This window comes from Ustilago hordei, assembly GCF_900519145.1.
Source record: "Ustilago hordei strain Uho2 genome assembly, contig: UHO2_contig_02, whole genome shotgun sequence".
In the NCBI taxonomy this organism is placed as follows: domain Eukaryota; kingdom Fungi; phylum Basidiomycota; class Ustilaginomycetes; order Ustilaginales; family Ustilaginaceae; genus Ustilago; species Ustilago hordei.
In genome coordinates this window covers 2,666,576-2,679,918 of record NW_024545252.1, presented here as the reverse complement: position 1 = coordinate 2,679,918, position 13,343 = coordinate 2,666,576, and the positions used below count along the sequence as shown (strand labels likewise).

At 50.8% G+C, this 13,343-nt stretch overlaps 5 protein-coding genes across 5 annotated transcripts; 2 read left to right on the top strand and 3 right to left on the bottom strand.

Moving 5' to 3' along the window:
- Nucleotides 1–755: 755 nt before the first annotated feature.
- On the top strand, nt 756–2,181 carry UHO2_01597 (glyceraldehyde 3-phosphate dehydrogenase; the record flags this gene model as incomplete). The annotated part of the gene is made up of 2 exons (XM_041554064.1): nt 756–784; nt 1,197–2,181. The coding sequence occupies 2 exons, from the start codon at nt 756–758 to the stop codon at nt 2,179–2,181; spliced, it is 1,014 nt and encodes a 337-aa protein (XP_041409998.1).
- A 704-nt stretch (nt 2,182–2,885) lies between these two features.
- Nucleotides 2,886–5,840, bottom strand: UHO2_01596 (uncharacterized protein; the record flags this gene model as incomplete). The annotated part of the gene is made up of 1 exon (XM_041554063.1): nt 2,886–5,840. One exon carries the CDS (start codon nt 5,838–5,840, stop codon nt 2,886–2,888), a length of 2,955 nt encoding a protein of 984 aa, XP_041409997.1.
- Nucleotides 5,841–6,482: 642 nt separating this feature from the next.
- Nucleotides 6,483–7,265, bottom strand: UHO2_01595 (uncharacterized protein; the record flags this gene model as incomplete). Its single annotated transcript, XM_041554062.1, has 1 exon — nt 6,483–7,265. The coding sequence occupies one exon, from the start codon at nt 7,263–7,265 to the stop codon at nt 6,483–6,485; it is 783 nt and encodes a 260-aa protein (XP_041409996.1).
- Nucleotides 7,266–9,022: 1,757 nt separating this feature from the next.
- UHO2_01594 (putative FLR1 - Putative H+ antiporter involved in multidrug resistance) lies at nt 9,023–10,963 on the top strand (the record flags this gene model as incomplete). Its single annotated transcript, XM_041554061.1, has 1 exon — nt 9,023–10,963. One exon carries the CDS (start codon nt 9,023–9,025, stop codon nt 10,961–10,963), a length of 1,941 nt encoding a protein of 646 aa, XP_041409995.1.
- Nucleotides 10,964–11,271: 308 nt separating this feature from the next.
- Nucleotides 11,272–13,210, bottom strand: UHO2_01593 (uncharacterized protein; the record flags this gene model as incomplete). The annotated part of the gene is made up of 3 exons (XM_041554060.1): nt 11,272–12,545; nt 12,661–12,740; nt 12,858–13,210. 3 exons carry the CDS (start codon nt 13,208–13,210, stop codon nt 11,272–11,274), a joined length of 1,707 nt encoding a protein of 568 aa, XP_041409994.1.
- Nucleotides 13,211–13,343: the final 133 nt, after the last annotated feature.

Sequence of the window (13,343 nt, the reverse complement as noted above, 5' to 3'; positions counted from 1 at the left end):
CTGTATCTCCTGATCAGTCTAGTTTATGAGCTCGTTACCCGATGCTATCAGTGACTCGATCAGATCGCCACCGCAACCTGACTCAACAAAGTGATGGATGACTGACCGATGACCGATGACCGAAAAAAGAGCGAAAGGAGACAACTGAAACGCTCTTCTTCTTCCAAACGGCGCAACTGATCTTCGAATGATAAGCGGGCAGGGCAGCGAGAGGAAACATGCTCCACTTTGACTTGAAATGGATGAACAGGGGTTCAAGTTGAATACACGTTCTGCGCCAAATTGTATTCAAGCTGACTGAGCTCGGATCAGGTTGAAATCAAAAGAGCAATGCAGTTTTACACTGAGCGATCAGAAATGTGCTTTTCCAAGAGCTTCCTTTCGTTGCGCGCTCAGGCCAGCACTTTTTTTCTGCTTTCAGTCTGTCTGTTTCTTCGGACTTTATTTTTTTACCGTAGCAGCAGCGGGAAGAAGAAGAACAGCAACAAGAGAGCCTCAGCAGCGCGATATCGATTATTCACGTTGCTGACGGTCAAGGCGCCGAGACCCGCTCAGCTCGCAGTATCTGATGCGTGTGTGCGTGGGTGGTGTGTGCGTGTGTGCGTGTGTGCATGTGTGTGTGTATGGATGATCTGGTTCGCTCGCAGAGGAAAGAACCAAGGATCAAAAACAGAGCTTCTTCGTCACCATCCTTTCTTTCGTTCCACCATCGAATTCTCTCTTTGTATCCACCAGTCACACCAAACACACTCATAATGTCCCAGGTCAACATCGGTATCAACGGGTAAGCATCTTCATTCTCCCAGCTTCGAATCCGGCTGCCATTCCGTCGCTACTCATCGTCGTCGTTGTTGTCGGCACCAGCATTGTTCGCGATGGTGATGACTCCTCTTCAAGCCATCATTGCGGGTGTCTCACACAAACTCCCATGGATGGCTGATGCCTAGCAGTATGAGCAGTTGTACTTGCCTTTGCTATCAAGTCAGCGGTTCGTGCAAACTTTGTCTCACCCTAAGGGTGCCTCATCTTAGGATGGCGCACGGACACACGAACCAGATGAGTTCGTCTCTGACCGAGCAAATGCAGCGTCGAACGGCGCAGTCCGGCTTCTGTGGTATATCTTTGCGCATGATAGAATTAGAATACTAACGCTTGTTTCTTTTTACCTTCAAATTGTATCATCGTCTCCCACACAGCTTTGGCCGCATTGGACGTATCGTCTTCCGTAACTCGGTCGTCCACGACAACGCCCACGTTGTTGCTATCAACGATCCCTTCATTGACCTTGATTACATGGTCTACATGCTTAAGTACGACTCCACCCACGGTGTCTTCAAGGGTGACGTCTCCAGCAAGAACGGCAAGCTCATTGTCAATGGCAAGGAGATCGCCGTCTTCGCCGAGAAGGATCCCGCTTCCATCCCCTGGGGTCAGTCCGGTGCCCACTACGTTGTCGAGTCCACCGGCGTCTTCACCACCATCGACAAGGCCTCCGCCCACATCAAGGGTGGTGCCAAGAAGGTCGTCATCTCGGCTCCCTCGGCTGACGCTCCCATGTATGTTTGCGGTGTCAACCTCGACTCGTACGACCCCAAGGCTCAGATCGTCTCCAACGCCTCGTGCACCACCAACTGCCTTGCTCCTCTTGCCAAGGTCATCCACGACAAGTTCGGCATTGTCGAGGGTCTCATGACCACGGTTCATGCTACCACCGCCACCCAGAAGACCGTCGACGGTCCCTCCGCCAAGGACTGGCGTGGGGGTCGTGCCGCTGCTGCCAACATCATCCCCTCCTCCACCGGTGCCGCCAAGGCCGTCGGCAAGGTTATTCCTTCGCTCAACGGCAAGCTCACCGGTATGGCTTTCCGTGTCCCCACCACCAACGTCTCGGTCGTTGACCTTACCGCCCGCCTCGAGAAGGGTGCCAGCTACGACGAGATCAAGGCCGAGATCAAGCGTGCTTCCGAGAACGAGCTCAAAGGTATCCTTGGCTACACTGAAGACGCCGTTGTCTCGCAGGACTTTGTCGGCAACCCTTACTCGTCCATCTTTGACGCTGCTGCCGGTATCTCGCTCAACAACAACTTTGTTAAGCTCGTTTCGTGGTACGATAACGAGTGGGGTTACTCGAACCGATGCCTTGACCTCCTCGTCTTCATGGCCCAGAAGGACAGCGCGTAGGTGTAAGCATGCTCTGCATCTCTTTCCCCCAGTCTTCTCAGATGTAAACTTGTTCACATCTTGTTGGGAAAAAGGAAGAAAAAAAAATAATCCAAAGCTTGTTCTAACTGTTCTCCATTTGCTTTGCCTTGCGCTTTGTGTGCTGTGTGATCGCTTGTCTTGACCTTGCAGTGGGACCTCAAGATTGTGATTTCTCTTCCATCCGCACCTCGTTCATGTCAAATCCGAACTGTTGCATCTGTTCCCACTTGATTTCTTCGAATGAAACAATTGAATGACGATAATAGACGACACAATGTAGCAGGGATGAAGCCTGCGTCTTGTTTGTGAATAGAGTAGAGCAGACCATAGGCGGTTCAAGCATGAGTTTCGCCGCAGATAAGCCGAGGACGAGGTGTGATTGTGTGCTGTGATGAGGAGGAAGCCAATGCTGCGTTTGGTGACAGAGTTGGGTCATGGTCAAAGGTGGTGGAAAATCCTAAAAAGCAAAAACAAAAACAAAAACAAAACAAAAAAAGTCCACGTAGAAAAAGAATTGAAGATAACAATTAGTATACGGCGTTATCGGGGTCACGATCAGACTCCCTTTACCACAGCCGTATGTTCTATGTAATGCTTAGTTTTTGTAGTGTGAACCTAAATGACAAACACATATATATACTCCACCCACTGCTCTAGTCCTATCCGAGACAGGATGTGTCACTTCATTCATACTCCTGTGTTGCTATGATACTGAGTGCCACTGAGCTGTCGCCATGACAACAGTCATGTACCTCATTGTGCTTCTCAATTAAGTAAGCCTCCTGCACCTCGGTGTCTCGGCCGTGACACATGCATCTTGCTTGAGATGCTGACGCATCTTCAACTCCCCCCTTCGGCGGGATCTCCAGCCCTATCATCCTAGCCAATCGTGAGGTGTTGAGACCCTGTAAAGGTTTTGTCAAGACATCTGCAACATTGTTTGCTGTTCCAACATATTTGATTGCCACATCGCCCTCTTGCATGTGATCACAGATGAAATGATACCGTGTGTTGATGTGCTTTAACTTCCAATGTTTGGCTGGATCTTTACTCACCTGTATGCACCCCTGGCTATCTGTGTATAGCACGGGCCGAACGTCCGTGATCTCCAAGTCCCGGAGCAAATATGAGAAGAACAATGTTTCTTGCACCGCTTCGGAAGCGGCGACAAACTCTGCTTCGACTGCTGACAATGCCACACACTTTTGAATGTGAGATTTCCAACTCACCGGACATCCATACACATATGTTATCGACCCCGAGGTGCTCCTTCGTCCATTTGTGGGGTCGGATGCCCAGTTTGCATCAGTATACGTCGTTACCGGTGTATCCGAGTGCTCGTTTGTCTCCCCTCCTAAGTGCAACTGATATTCGTTCATTTGGTTCAGGTACTTTACCACGTGAATGGCTGCCTTCCATGCACTGTTGATCGGGATCGACATATATCGCGACAATACGCCAACAGCAAAGGCAATATCTGGTCGGGCTGTGTTGGAGACCCATAATAGTTGGCCGACCAACTCTTGATACTTCTTTGCTCGCTGAGGTTCACATCTCTCGCCTCCGGCGATGTTCGCTACACTCAGCATGGGTACCCAAGATTTCTCGTTTGCTCCTCCTAACCATTTGTTCACCATTTCTTTGATGTATGCTGTTAGGTCCAAAGATATCCTCCTCCGTCTTCTATCACGTGTGATCTTGATACCCAGAAATTCTTTGATCCTTCCGTTGTCTTGCGTCTCCCATTTATCCATGATCTCTCGCTTAGTGCAGTCTACTTCATCATGACTGGGTGATGTTATCAGCATGTCGTCCACGTATGCTGTGATGATCGTGATCTTGTCGCCTGTCCCTCTTGAGTATAGGCATGGTGCGCTCGGCATGCAATGAAATCCGATCGTCTGGAGATGTGAGTCTAACTCAATGTTCCATTCTCGGCCTGATTGTTTCAGACCATACAGTCCTTTCACTACCTTCAATGCTTTTCCAGGTGGTATTTTGATTCCTACTGGGGGCTTGAGATATACATCATGGTGTATAGTGGAGTTCAGGTATGCTTGCTTTACATCAATAGAATCTATTTCCCAATCTCGTACTGCTGCGACAGCGATCACCCCTCGAATGGATTGGATGGGTGCTACTGGTGCGAAGACCTCTGTGTAGTCGATGCCCTCGCGTTGGGTGAAACCTCGTGCCACAAGCCGGGCTTTGAACTTTGTCGGCACGAGGTTTGCATCGGTTTTGATCTTGAGTACCCAACGTGTGTCGACGGTGTTTGCACCCTTTGGGAGGTCGGCTATCTCCCATGTGCCCATCGCCTCCAATCCATCCAGCTCCTTTCGCATGGCCTCCTCCCAGTGCTTTTTGTCTTCTCCACTCATTGCTTCATGTATGGTTGGGTCCAGGTTCTTTCTCCATTCCGGTCGCGTCGCTACGAGTCCAAAGAATTCGCTGTCAATCTGAGTTTCGGCGGTTGATCCTTGTTCCATCACCTCCGCTGTTCCTCCGCTTAACCTTTCTTCTGAATCTGTCTCCATATCCATGTATTCTTGTAGTGGCCCTTCATCTGTTTCGTCGAATATATTTTCTTTGTTGTATCCTAGATCTTCGAAATTTTCTTCTGTCATCATCACTGGAGGTGCCTTTGTGTCAACCGGTCGCCACTCTGTTCTGTCTGACCAGCACTTTGATTCCATGAATTTTGCTGAATTGCTCCAGAACATGTTCGGATTATAGTCCGGACTGTAGAAGAGCCAGCCCTTTCTCTCTAGACTGTATCCCAAGAAAATGGATGCGACGGCTCGCTGGTCCAGTTTCTTGTTGTCCCGTTTGACTTTGGGTACGTTTACCCATGCCAGACAACCAAACACTCGTAGGAGCTTTAAAGCTCGTTCCGGCGACTTGCCAAACATTGCTTGATAAGGGAATTCATTATCAACGCTCAGAGTGAGGTTTATTTTGAACGCCGCAGCTCTGATCGCGTATGGCCAGAACTTCTTCGGTAGTCTCCTCTGCATTAGCAACATTCTCATCTTCTCTCCAAGGGTCCTGTTCATTCTCTCTACCTGTCCATTTTGTTTGCTGTTGTACCCTACGGTGGTTTGCCACTCTATGCCCTTTTCTAGTGACCATTCTAATGCATCATTGCTTTTCCATTCCGTTCCTTGATCGGATCGGATCGCTTTTAGCTTCCGATCCGTCTGTGTCTCCAGGAACGAAACAATCCTTTTGAGTTGCATAAATGCATGACTCTTTCGTGTCAATGGCTGTGCATACACATACTTGCTATGATCATCGACCAGCACCAACGTGCATGTGTACTCCGTCACGTGGGATGAGTCTATTATTAGATCGACGTGGATAAGATCCAGGGGCCCTATGGCTCTTTCGCTGCTACCTTTCCCCATCCGAGCGCTTGTGCTCTTGGATCGTATGCACTGCTCACATGTCAGAGCAGTGTTTGGATCCAATTTCATGGTATGCTTATCTTTTAACTTGCTCGTGATCGCCTTAGCTTTATCTCTTCCTGGGTGTCCAAGACGCTCATGCCATAGTTGTTGCTTTGAAACTTTCGGCTCATTCTTAATATGCTCGAACTCCTCATCAACACCTTCAAACAATGGTGCTGATGTGGCCATCGTGCTTTCTTGCCATGTGTCACCTCAGAACTCCAAAAGTCCTCGCTCGCGATTCTTTGCAATCTTAAGTGTCATGCCATTTGTTAGAAAAATTTGACCGCCGGTTGTGTCCAATATCACTCGTGCTCCTTCATCCATTAATGAATTCGTTGACAGAAGGTTAACATTAAGGTGCTTTACATACAATACATTTTGTAGGGAGATTTCCCCGTAATCTGTTGATATGCTTGCATCTCCTATAGCTGCCGCTTCCAAGACCTCGCTTCCGGCAGTAATTATCCGCTTTCGGCAAGTTCTCGGGTGGATGAGCATGCTGTAGTCATTCACCATATGATAACTCGCCCCCGAGTCCAAGATCCAATGAGCTGTTTCTTTTGTGTTCGAGGGGTCTTGCCATTTCAATGGGAGGGTGAGGGAGCACCACACTTCCTATTTAGGTTCAGCGAGGGGGGAGTCTTTGGGAATGGTGACCAAGGCGTCGCATTGACTAATACCATGTCCCAGTCACTTGCAGATCCAGCATCGGATTCGGTGTGGTCTGCCTGCGTTCCTCGAGCTCGCATGGCTGTTGTCGGCTTTGGCTTCGGTCTCTCCAGCCTGTTCGTTTTGATCGTCGTTGCCGGCGGTTCTAGCACTGGCTTGTCAGGGGTCGATCTTTTGTGCGGGGACGCTCTCGACAGCGGTCTGCCGGATACTTAGTGCAGTGGCAAGGGTGTTGAAATCGATTTGATGAATGGTGGCAACCATCTCCTTGTACACCGGATGCCGGATCGTGCATTTCTGCAGAGCCGAGAACAATGTATCATCGGCGAATGGTTTGCAGAGGAGGCTGCTTTCAGTCTGTATGGACTGGATCTCTTGAATTAGCTTTCTGGCGTCCAAGTGAAACATCTTTGTATCGTTGAGCTGCGAGATGAGCGCAAGTCTGTGAGACATCTTGGTGGCTTCATTCGTGAGACCGTTTTCGATCTTTCTCCATACTTGGTTGAAAGTAAGGTACTCCTTGATTACATCTAGAACGAGGTAATTTACATTGTATTCCCCGGTAGTGTCAATTGTTCCACGCAGGGCGTTGATTAAAGCATCATTGAGGGAGCGGCTCCATTTCAGGTGCTTCTTGTCGTACGTTCCCTTGAGATGTTTCATCGCATGGGGCACGGATCGGAGGAAAGATTTCACGTGAGCGCTCCAGCTATAATAGTTTCGTGACGTGAGCTTTGGCATGGGTTCGAGGAGCTTTGCTAGGGTGTGAAAGTTATATCGCTTGTCGCCATCATCAAAGTCGGAGTCGGAATCGGTGTCTTCGTCGGCTTCATTGTTGATGGCCTCCGGCTTGTTCTCATTCGTGGCATTATTGTCGACCCGAACCTGGGTGTTCTTGCCCTTTCTGCTTCCTTTGGTCCTCGTTTCGGTGTCTTCTACCATGGTTGTCGATGAGTTTCGGTTAGCTTGGTGATAGCTTCTTCAGACTCTTAATCAATTGAAGATAACAATTAGTATACGGCGTTATCGGGGTCACGATCAGACTCCCTTTACCACAGCCGTATGTTCTATGTAATGCTTAGTTTTTGTAGTGTGAACCTAAATGACAAACACATATATATACTCCACCCACTGCTCTAGTCCTATCCAAGACAGGATGTGTCACTTCATTCATACTCCTGTGTTGCTATGATACTGAGTGCCACTGAGCTGTTGCCATGACAACAGTCATGTACCTCATTGTGCTTCTCAATTAAGTAAGCCTCCTGCACCTCGGTGTCTCGGCCGTGACACGTGCATCTTGCTTGAGATGCCGACGCATCTTCAACTAAAAGTGAACTCAAAAAAGCCACCCAAAAAGAGCACAAAAAATGGTACGATCTTGGTCTTGATCTCGATCGGATCCATGTCTCCTTTCACAGCAACAGGAATAGCTCCAAGCACATGCCTCGTGGGCCCAGAGCATATCTACCTGGAGGCTTGCTTCGTGTTAAGTGGCGCTACGATAGTGGACGAGATACGAAGGGTGCAATGTTAAGCCGTAGAAACGGACGTGCGGCGGAAAGGAGTATGTGACTGCCACTCCGGTCTGTAAGTCAGAATGCCAGAGAATGCCAAGACAGACGACGGCGAGGATGACAGCCAGCGAGAGGGAGGAGCGAAAGATTATTCATAAGCCGCCGCGACTGCCTCGTCCGGCCTCCGACGTTGCCACGAGCACCTGAAATCGTCGTGATTCCCACGGAGATCCAGATTTGACGGTTCAGCAGCTGCAAAAGGAGTCAAAGGCTAAACGAGAGGTTGTCAAATTCCACACCAAGTGCTTAGCGTAAGTCGCATTAAGACCGTCGTCTCAGGGCCTCAAAGCTTAGAAATTCTCCGAAAAGTGACGTGCCCCCGAACAGACGGCAACATGTGCTGGAAATTTCATTACTCAGGTTCTGCCGCCCCGTCTTGATTTTGCTCACGTCCAACTTTGCAGCAGCAGCAGGCATATCCCGCGATCCGCGGCGCTCTGGATTACCTTACCACACACGATACAGTAGCTTTCACTCGAGTCGATGACCCTTATGGTCAGGCTATGATTCACGTCTGACACGAATACATGCTGTCAAGACCTTCTCTATCCCACCCAGACCTTCTTCTAGCAAAAATTTCCCTTTGTTCATTTGCTTTTGCCTCTTCTCCCGCTTCGCCCGTCCTTCGAACGAGATCGAAGATCGATGCCAAGGGCGAACCGTGTACTCATCACTATCGTGGCTTGTCTCTTCCTCCATTGTTTGCAAACAAACCCGCGGAAGAACACGTCTAGCTCTGCTGCTGATGAACGACTGACTTGCCGTGCTGTTGCTTTCTCGGCTGTCCAGCCTGCGTTTGTCCAGATCCTCATATCCGTCCACGAGCGCAAAGAATCTTGAAATCCCTGCGCATCATCCCATGAGCAAAAGTAAGCTTGTTTGTGACGAGGGGCTGGATGGAGCTACTGCAGTAGAGTCCCTTCGTTCCTCGATCATTTCTTCTATTCCGTCAGCCTGTTCCTTTTGCGCTTACCCTTCTTGGCACTTCCGCATAATATAAACAAAGCTAGCGTTCCTGACACGACTCCCCCTTGTTGTCCTGCTCAACACCAATAACTCCTTCCACCCTCCGGTACCTCCTCGCTGTCCCATAGCCGTATACCTGCCAAGTGAAGAGCAAAGATGTCGGCAACCGCCGACAACCTTCATCACCAATCGGATCCTCACAACCCCAAGGAGCGTCCGCAACCGCAACACGCTCGCCCATACAAGCTGCCTTGGTACAAGGATACCGTCTGGAGCATACTTGCAAACAAGCTGACCAAGGGCAAAGCACTGCCTTTCCCTGAAGAGCGTGAAGACTTTGTACCTCCCGGGCAGTACCTCCCAGGCTACCAAACACGCCACGCCAATTCCAACGTTCAGCAGCGAACGGGATCGCATGACTCTCATCTCTCCAACAACAATGGTGCCTCCTCAACTGCCGCATCTGCTTCGCGTGCAACTGAGGCTACCCACGTCAACCCGCACAGTAGCAACAACAAGGACAGGTCCGGCAGCGCTTCACCTGTGCAGCGCCAATCCAAGGACGAAAACGCCGAGTCTGCACCAGACGACATAAACGATGACTCCCATCCTTACCTCATCGATTGGAACGGCCCCAATGACCCCGACAACCCCCTCAACTGGTCCATGGCTCACAAGTCCTTCGTGACATTTCTCCTCTGTCTCCTCACCTTCTCCGTCTACATGGGTTCCGCCATCTATACCCCTGGTGTCCAACTCCTCGCTAACTGGTTTGGCGTCGGCACCGTCACCGCAACCCTCGGTCTTACTCTTTTCGTATTCGGCTACGGTTTGGGCCCAATGGTCGGTTTAAGTTCGATGTCTGAAATCCCCGCCTTCGGACGAACTATGCCCTACTTGATCACCCTGTTCCTCTTTGTCATCCTCCAGGTTCCCACCGCGTTGGTCAACAATATTGCAGGATTCATGATTCTTCGTTTCCTCGCAGGGCTCTTTGGCTCGCCTCCCCTCGCTACAGGTGGTGCTAGTATCGGAGACGTGTACGCTCCCAGGAACAGACCTCTGGCTATCGGTGTATGGGGTCTTTCCGCTGTGTGCGGTCCAGTGCTCGGTCCTTTGATCGGTGGTTTCGCCTCTCAGAGCTTCGGTGCTGAGGGCTGGAGATGGACCATCTGGCCTCTCCTCATGCTCTCGGGTTTCACTCTTGTCGTCCTCATCTTGACGCTTCCCGAGACTTCGTCTTCCAACATCCTCTTCCGACGTACACAGCGTCTTCGAAAGTTGACTGGCAACCCACATCTCCGCTCCAAGGGCGAAATCCTCTCCTCTCACCTGACCGGCAAAGAGCTTGCCCTCATGACCTTCGTCCGTCCATTCGCCCTCTCCTTCAAAGAACCTATCGTCCTCGGCATCAACTTGCACGTTGGGTTGGTGTACGGCATCCTCTATACTTTTTTTGAGGCCTTTCCAATCGTCTTCATTGAGACCTACGGATTCAACTACGGTGAACTCGGTCTTGCATTCATGGGTATCTTCGTCGGCGCCATCTTCATCTATTTCCCCTTCTGGCTCTGGCACAAGTATTCCTACGGACCCCTCTTTGACAAGCAAAACGGTAAAGTGGCTCCTGAAAAGTGGCTCGAGCCTGCCATTCTAGGCGCTTGGGCAATCCCAATCTGCATGTTTGGTTTCGGCTGGACAGCTACCGCTTCCATCCACTGGATTGTACCTATCATCTTTTCGGCCTTCTTTTCCATCGGTACTTTCTTGATCTTCCAGTCGGGTCTGGCCTATCTTGGCGACTGTTACCCCGACTACATCGCTAGTGTCTACGCTGGTAACGACTTCTTCCGTGCAAGCATCGGTGGCGCTTTGCCTTTGGTCGCCAGAGCTATGTTCAACAACTTGCAGGCTAACGGTCCCCGAGCATTCCCTGTCGCTTGGGGAAGCGTTTTGATGGGCTGCATCTCTATCGTTATGGGTCCCATTCCCATCCTGCTGTACAAGTATGGTCCCAAGCTTCGAACCATATCCAAGTACGCTCTCGATCCCAGCGGTGGCTCAGAACAGTCGAGCGAGAAGCAGGCCAGCAATTAAAATCACGACTCGGCCGCTCCAATCTTCTGTCTTTGATTCATCGGAAAACATAACATGCATACGATCCAATAGATGTGATGCTGTATTTGTGAGACTCAGTGCGAAAGTCGCCCCTTTCTCCCCAACGAGGATCAGTGCTGAGCACGAGCGTGGTGAACATGGCATGTCAAACTAGCTTTTGGTTCAGAGGCGGCGGATCATACACAGGCGAGTTTGACAGAGTTGGGTAGAGAGACAAGAATTGCAGAGATAAGGGGGATGCTACATGAGAGGCAAGACACGTGTGGACGAGATAAGAAATAGCACGATCAGTGCCAGCCGATATACTCAACGTTGTATTCAGCGTGCACCTTCGTGAGTCGGTCCCAATATGACGAGGGCAGATGCGCAACGAGGCGACGCACAAAGGGAACACGCTCCAGCACCATGAAGATAGGCGGGAGGACGACCTCGGGACCATCGCCTCCGCGGTCCAAGTGCGAGATGATGTTGACTGGAGTCTGCTCGGGAAGCATAGTGCCAGGTCCAGTGTAGACCTTTCGAGTGTCGTTGGTAAGTTGGACTTCCTGACCAACATGGGCAAAGTGAAGCTGACTGATCGAACTGATGTGCCTGAGGGTGTTGTAGTCGCCAAAGTCTGGGAGTAAAGTGGCAACAGCGTCGCGGCGGTTCGTGACACGCCAGAGCGTCTGCGGGTGGTCGAGGTCTCTATCGTGCACGGCTTGATTGAACGCCGAGATGCAATCAGGGTCACCAACAATGGGCGTACCAAAGCAATAGGCGTCTCGGACATACACCTGGTTGCCGCCATCATCATTCAGGCCGAAGTCTTTAGGGGAGGCGATAGCGCGGGAATAGAAGATGCTGGCAAGAGCGGCACCGAGGCTGTGTCCTGTGACGTAGAGGTTTACATGGTTGCGGAAGGATGTGGCACGAATCTCCTTGACGATCTCGATAAGTGAAGAGCGGATCTCGGAGTACGGGAAGGCACCTGTGGCGTGGTTGAGCTTCTGTGGGAAGATCTGGTTGTAAAAACCGGCATGGATCTTTGTGAAGCCAGGAAGCCAAGCGCGACCATCCGTGTAGTCAAAGGTAAAGTCGATAGCCCATTCTTTGAATTCGACCGGGTTGGTACCTTTGAATGCGAGGATGATGAAGTTGTAGTCCGGATGCCAGAAGGCACCGCACAGGGGAGAAGTGTTGGTGGCCAGCTCCGAGATGCTGGCGTAGTTGAGACCCCATTTGTTGGCAACCTTGTTGATTTTGCGATCAGCTGTACCGAGCTTTTTGTAGGCATCTTTGCCAGCGTCGGTAAGGGTGTCATGTCCGACCACAAGCGACTTTTTCATCTTTTTGCTACGACTCACTGAGCGAGCAGCATCGTGATAGGCACCAACGTCTCGCTCGTAGACAAGAGCCGAGAGCATCATGAGGAGCTTAGAGACCTCGAGGTCAAAGGTGCGCTCTTGATCGCTGGAAGGTCGAGCAAAAGTTCCGGTCGGATCAGACATGACTGCGAAAGCTGCATCGCGAATCAGCTTGTTCTGAGGGTCGGCTCCAAATTCGAAGATGAGAGGGTATGCTGATGGGTCGAAAGATGAAGAGATCGAGGAAGGGGGGGGGGGGGGGGGGGGGTGCCAAGGGGGTCAGTGGCTCGGATGCGCGAAGTTCATTGTCTGCGTGCTTCTGACACATACCATAGTTGCCAAGGCCAATGTCCTTCTTAGCAGAGAGAGGTCGCCAGACGGACTGAACAACGGGGAGCCTCCATACAGCACTTCAAACACAGAGAAAGGTAGGAACAATAACTTGTTGTGTTAGCTGAGTTGATGGACAAGGTTCACCAGCAAATTCATCAGCACCCACGATGCTCTCAGATCGAAATGTAGCTTACCTCACGATCGAACCGATGAAGAGAATGAATGTGGTTGCAACGGCGAACGTGAGCGTACTCCACAGGCCGACTGGGTCAAGGAGGAGGGCGGGCAAGCTGGTCAGAGTGTTCCACCAGGTTCGAGGGAGCCATACCAAGAAGTAGTAGGCTACCTCCAAAGCTGTAGTGCTGAACCAGCCGAGAATGCCAGTGCCACGATCCGAGACGTGCGAGAGCTCAGCGACCTGCTTCCTGTGAAGATGTTCGCAGAGGTCGGCATGCTTGCCACGATGGCCAGGACCGATGAGAGGTTGCGAGTTGGTGGGGGCACACTTTCGAACGTCTGTGGCCGCGGAAGGTGCATCATCTGCCATGCTTGGATGAGAATGAAGCTGAGCCTTGTCCGACGAAGTGATTGGAGCGGGAAAGAGGGCGTTTGGGGTCGTTTGAGTCGTTGAAGGGAACTCTTTATACTTTTCACGGCAACGACCTTTGCGTGATCACGAG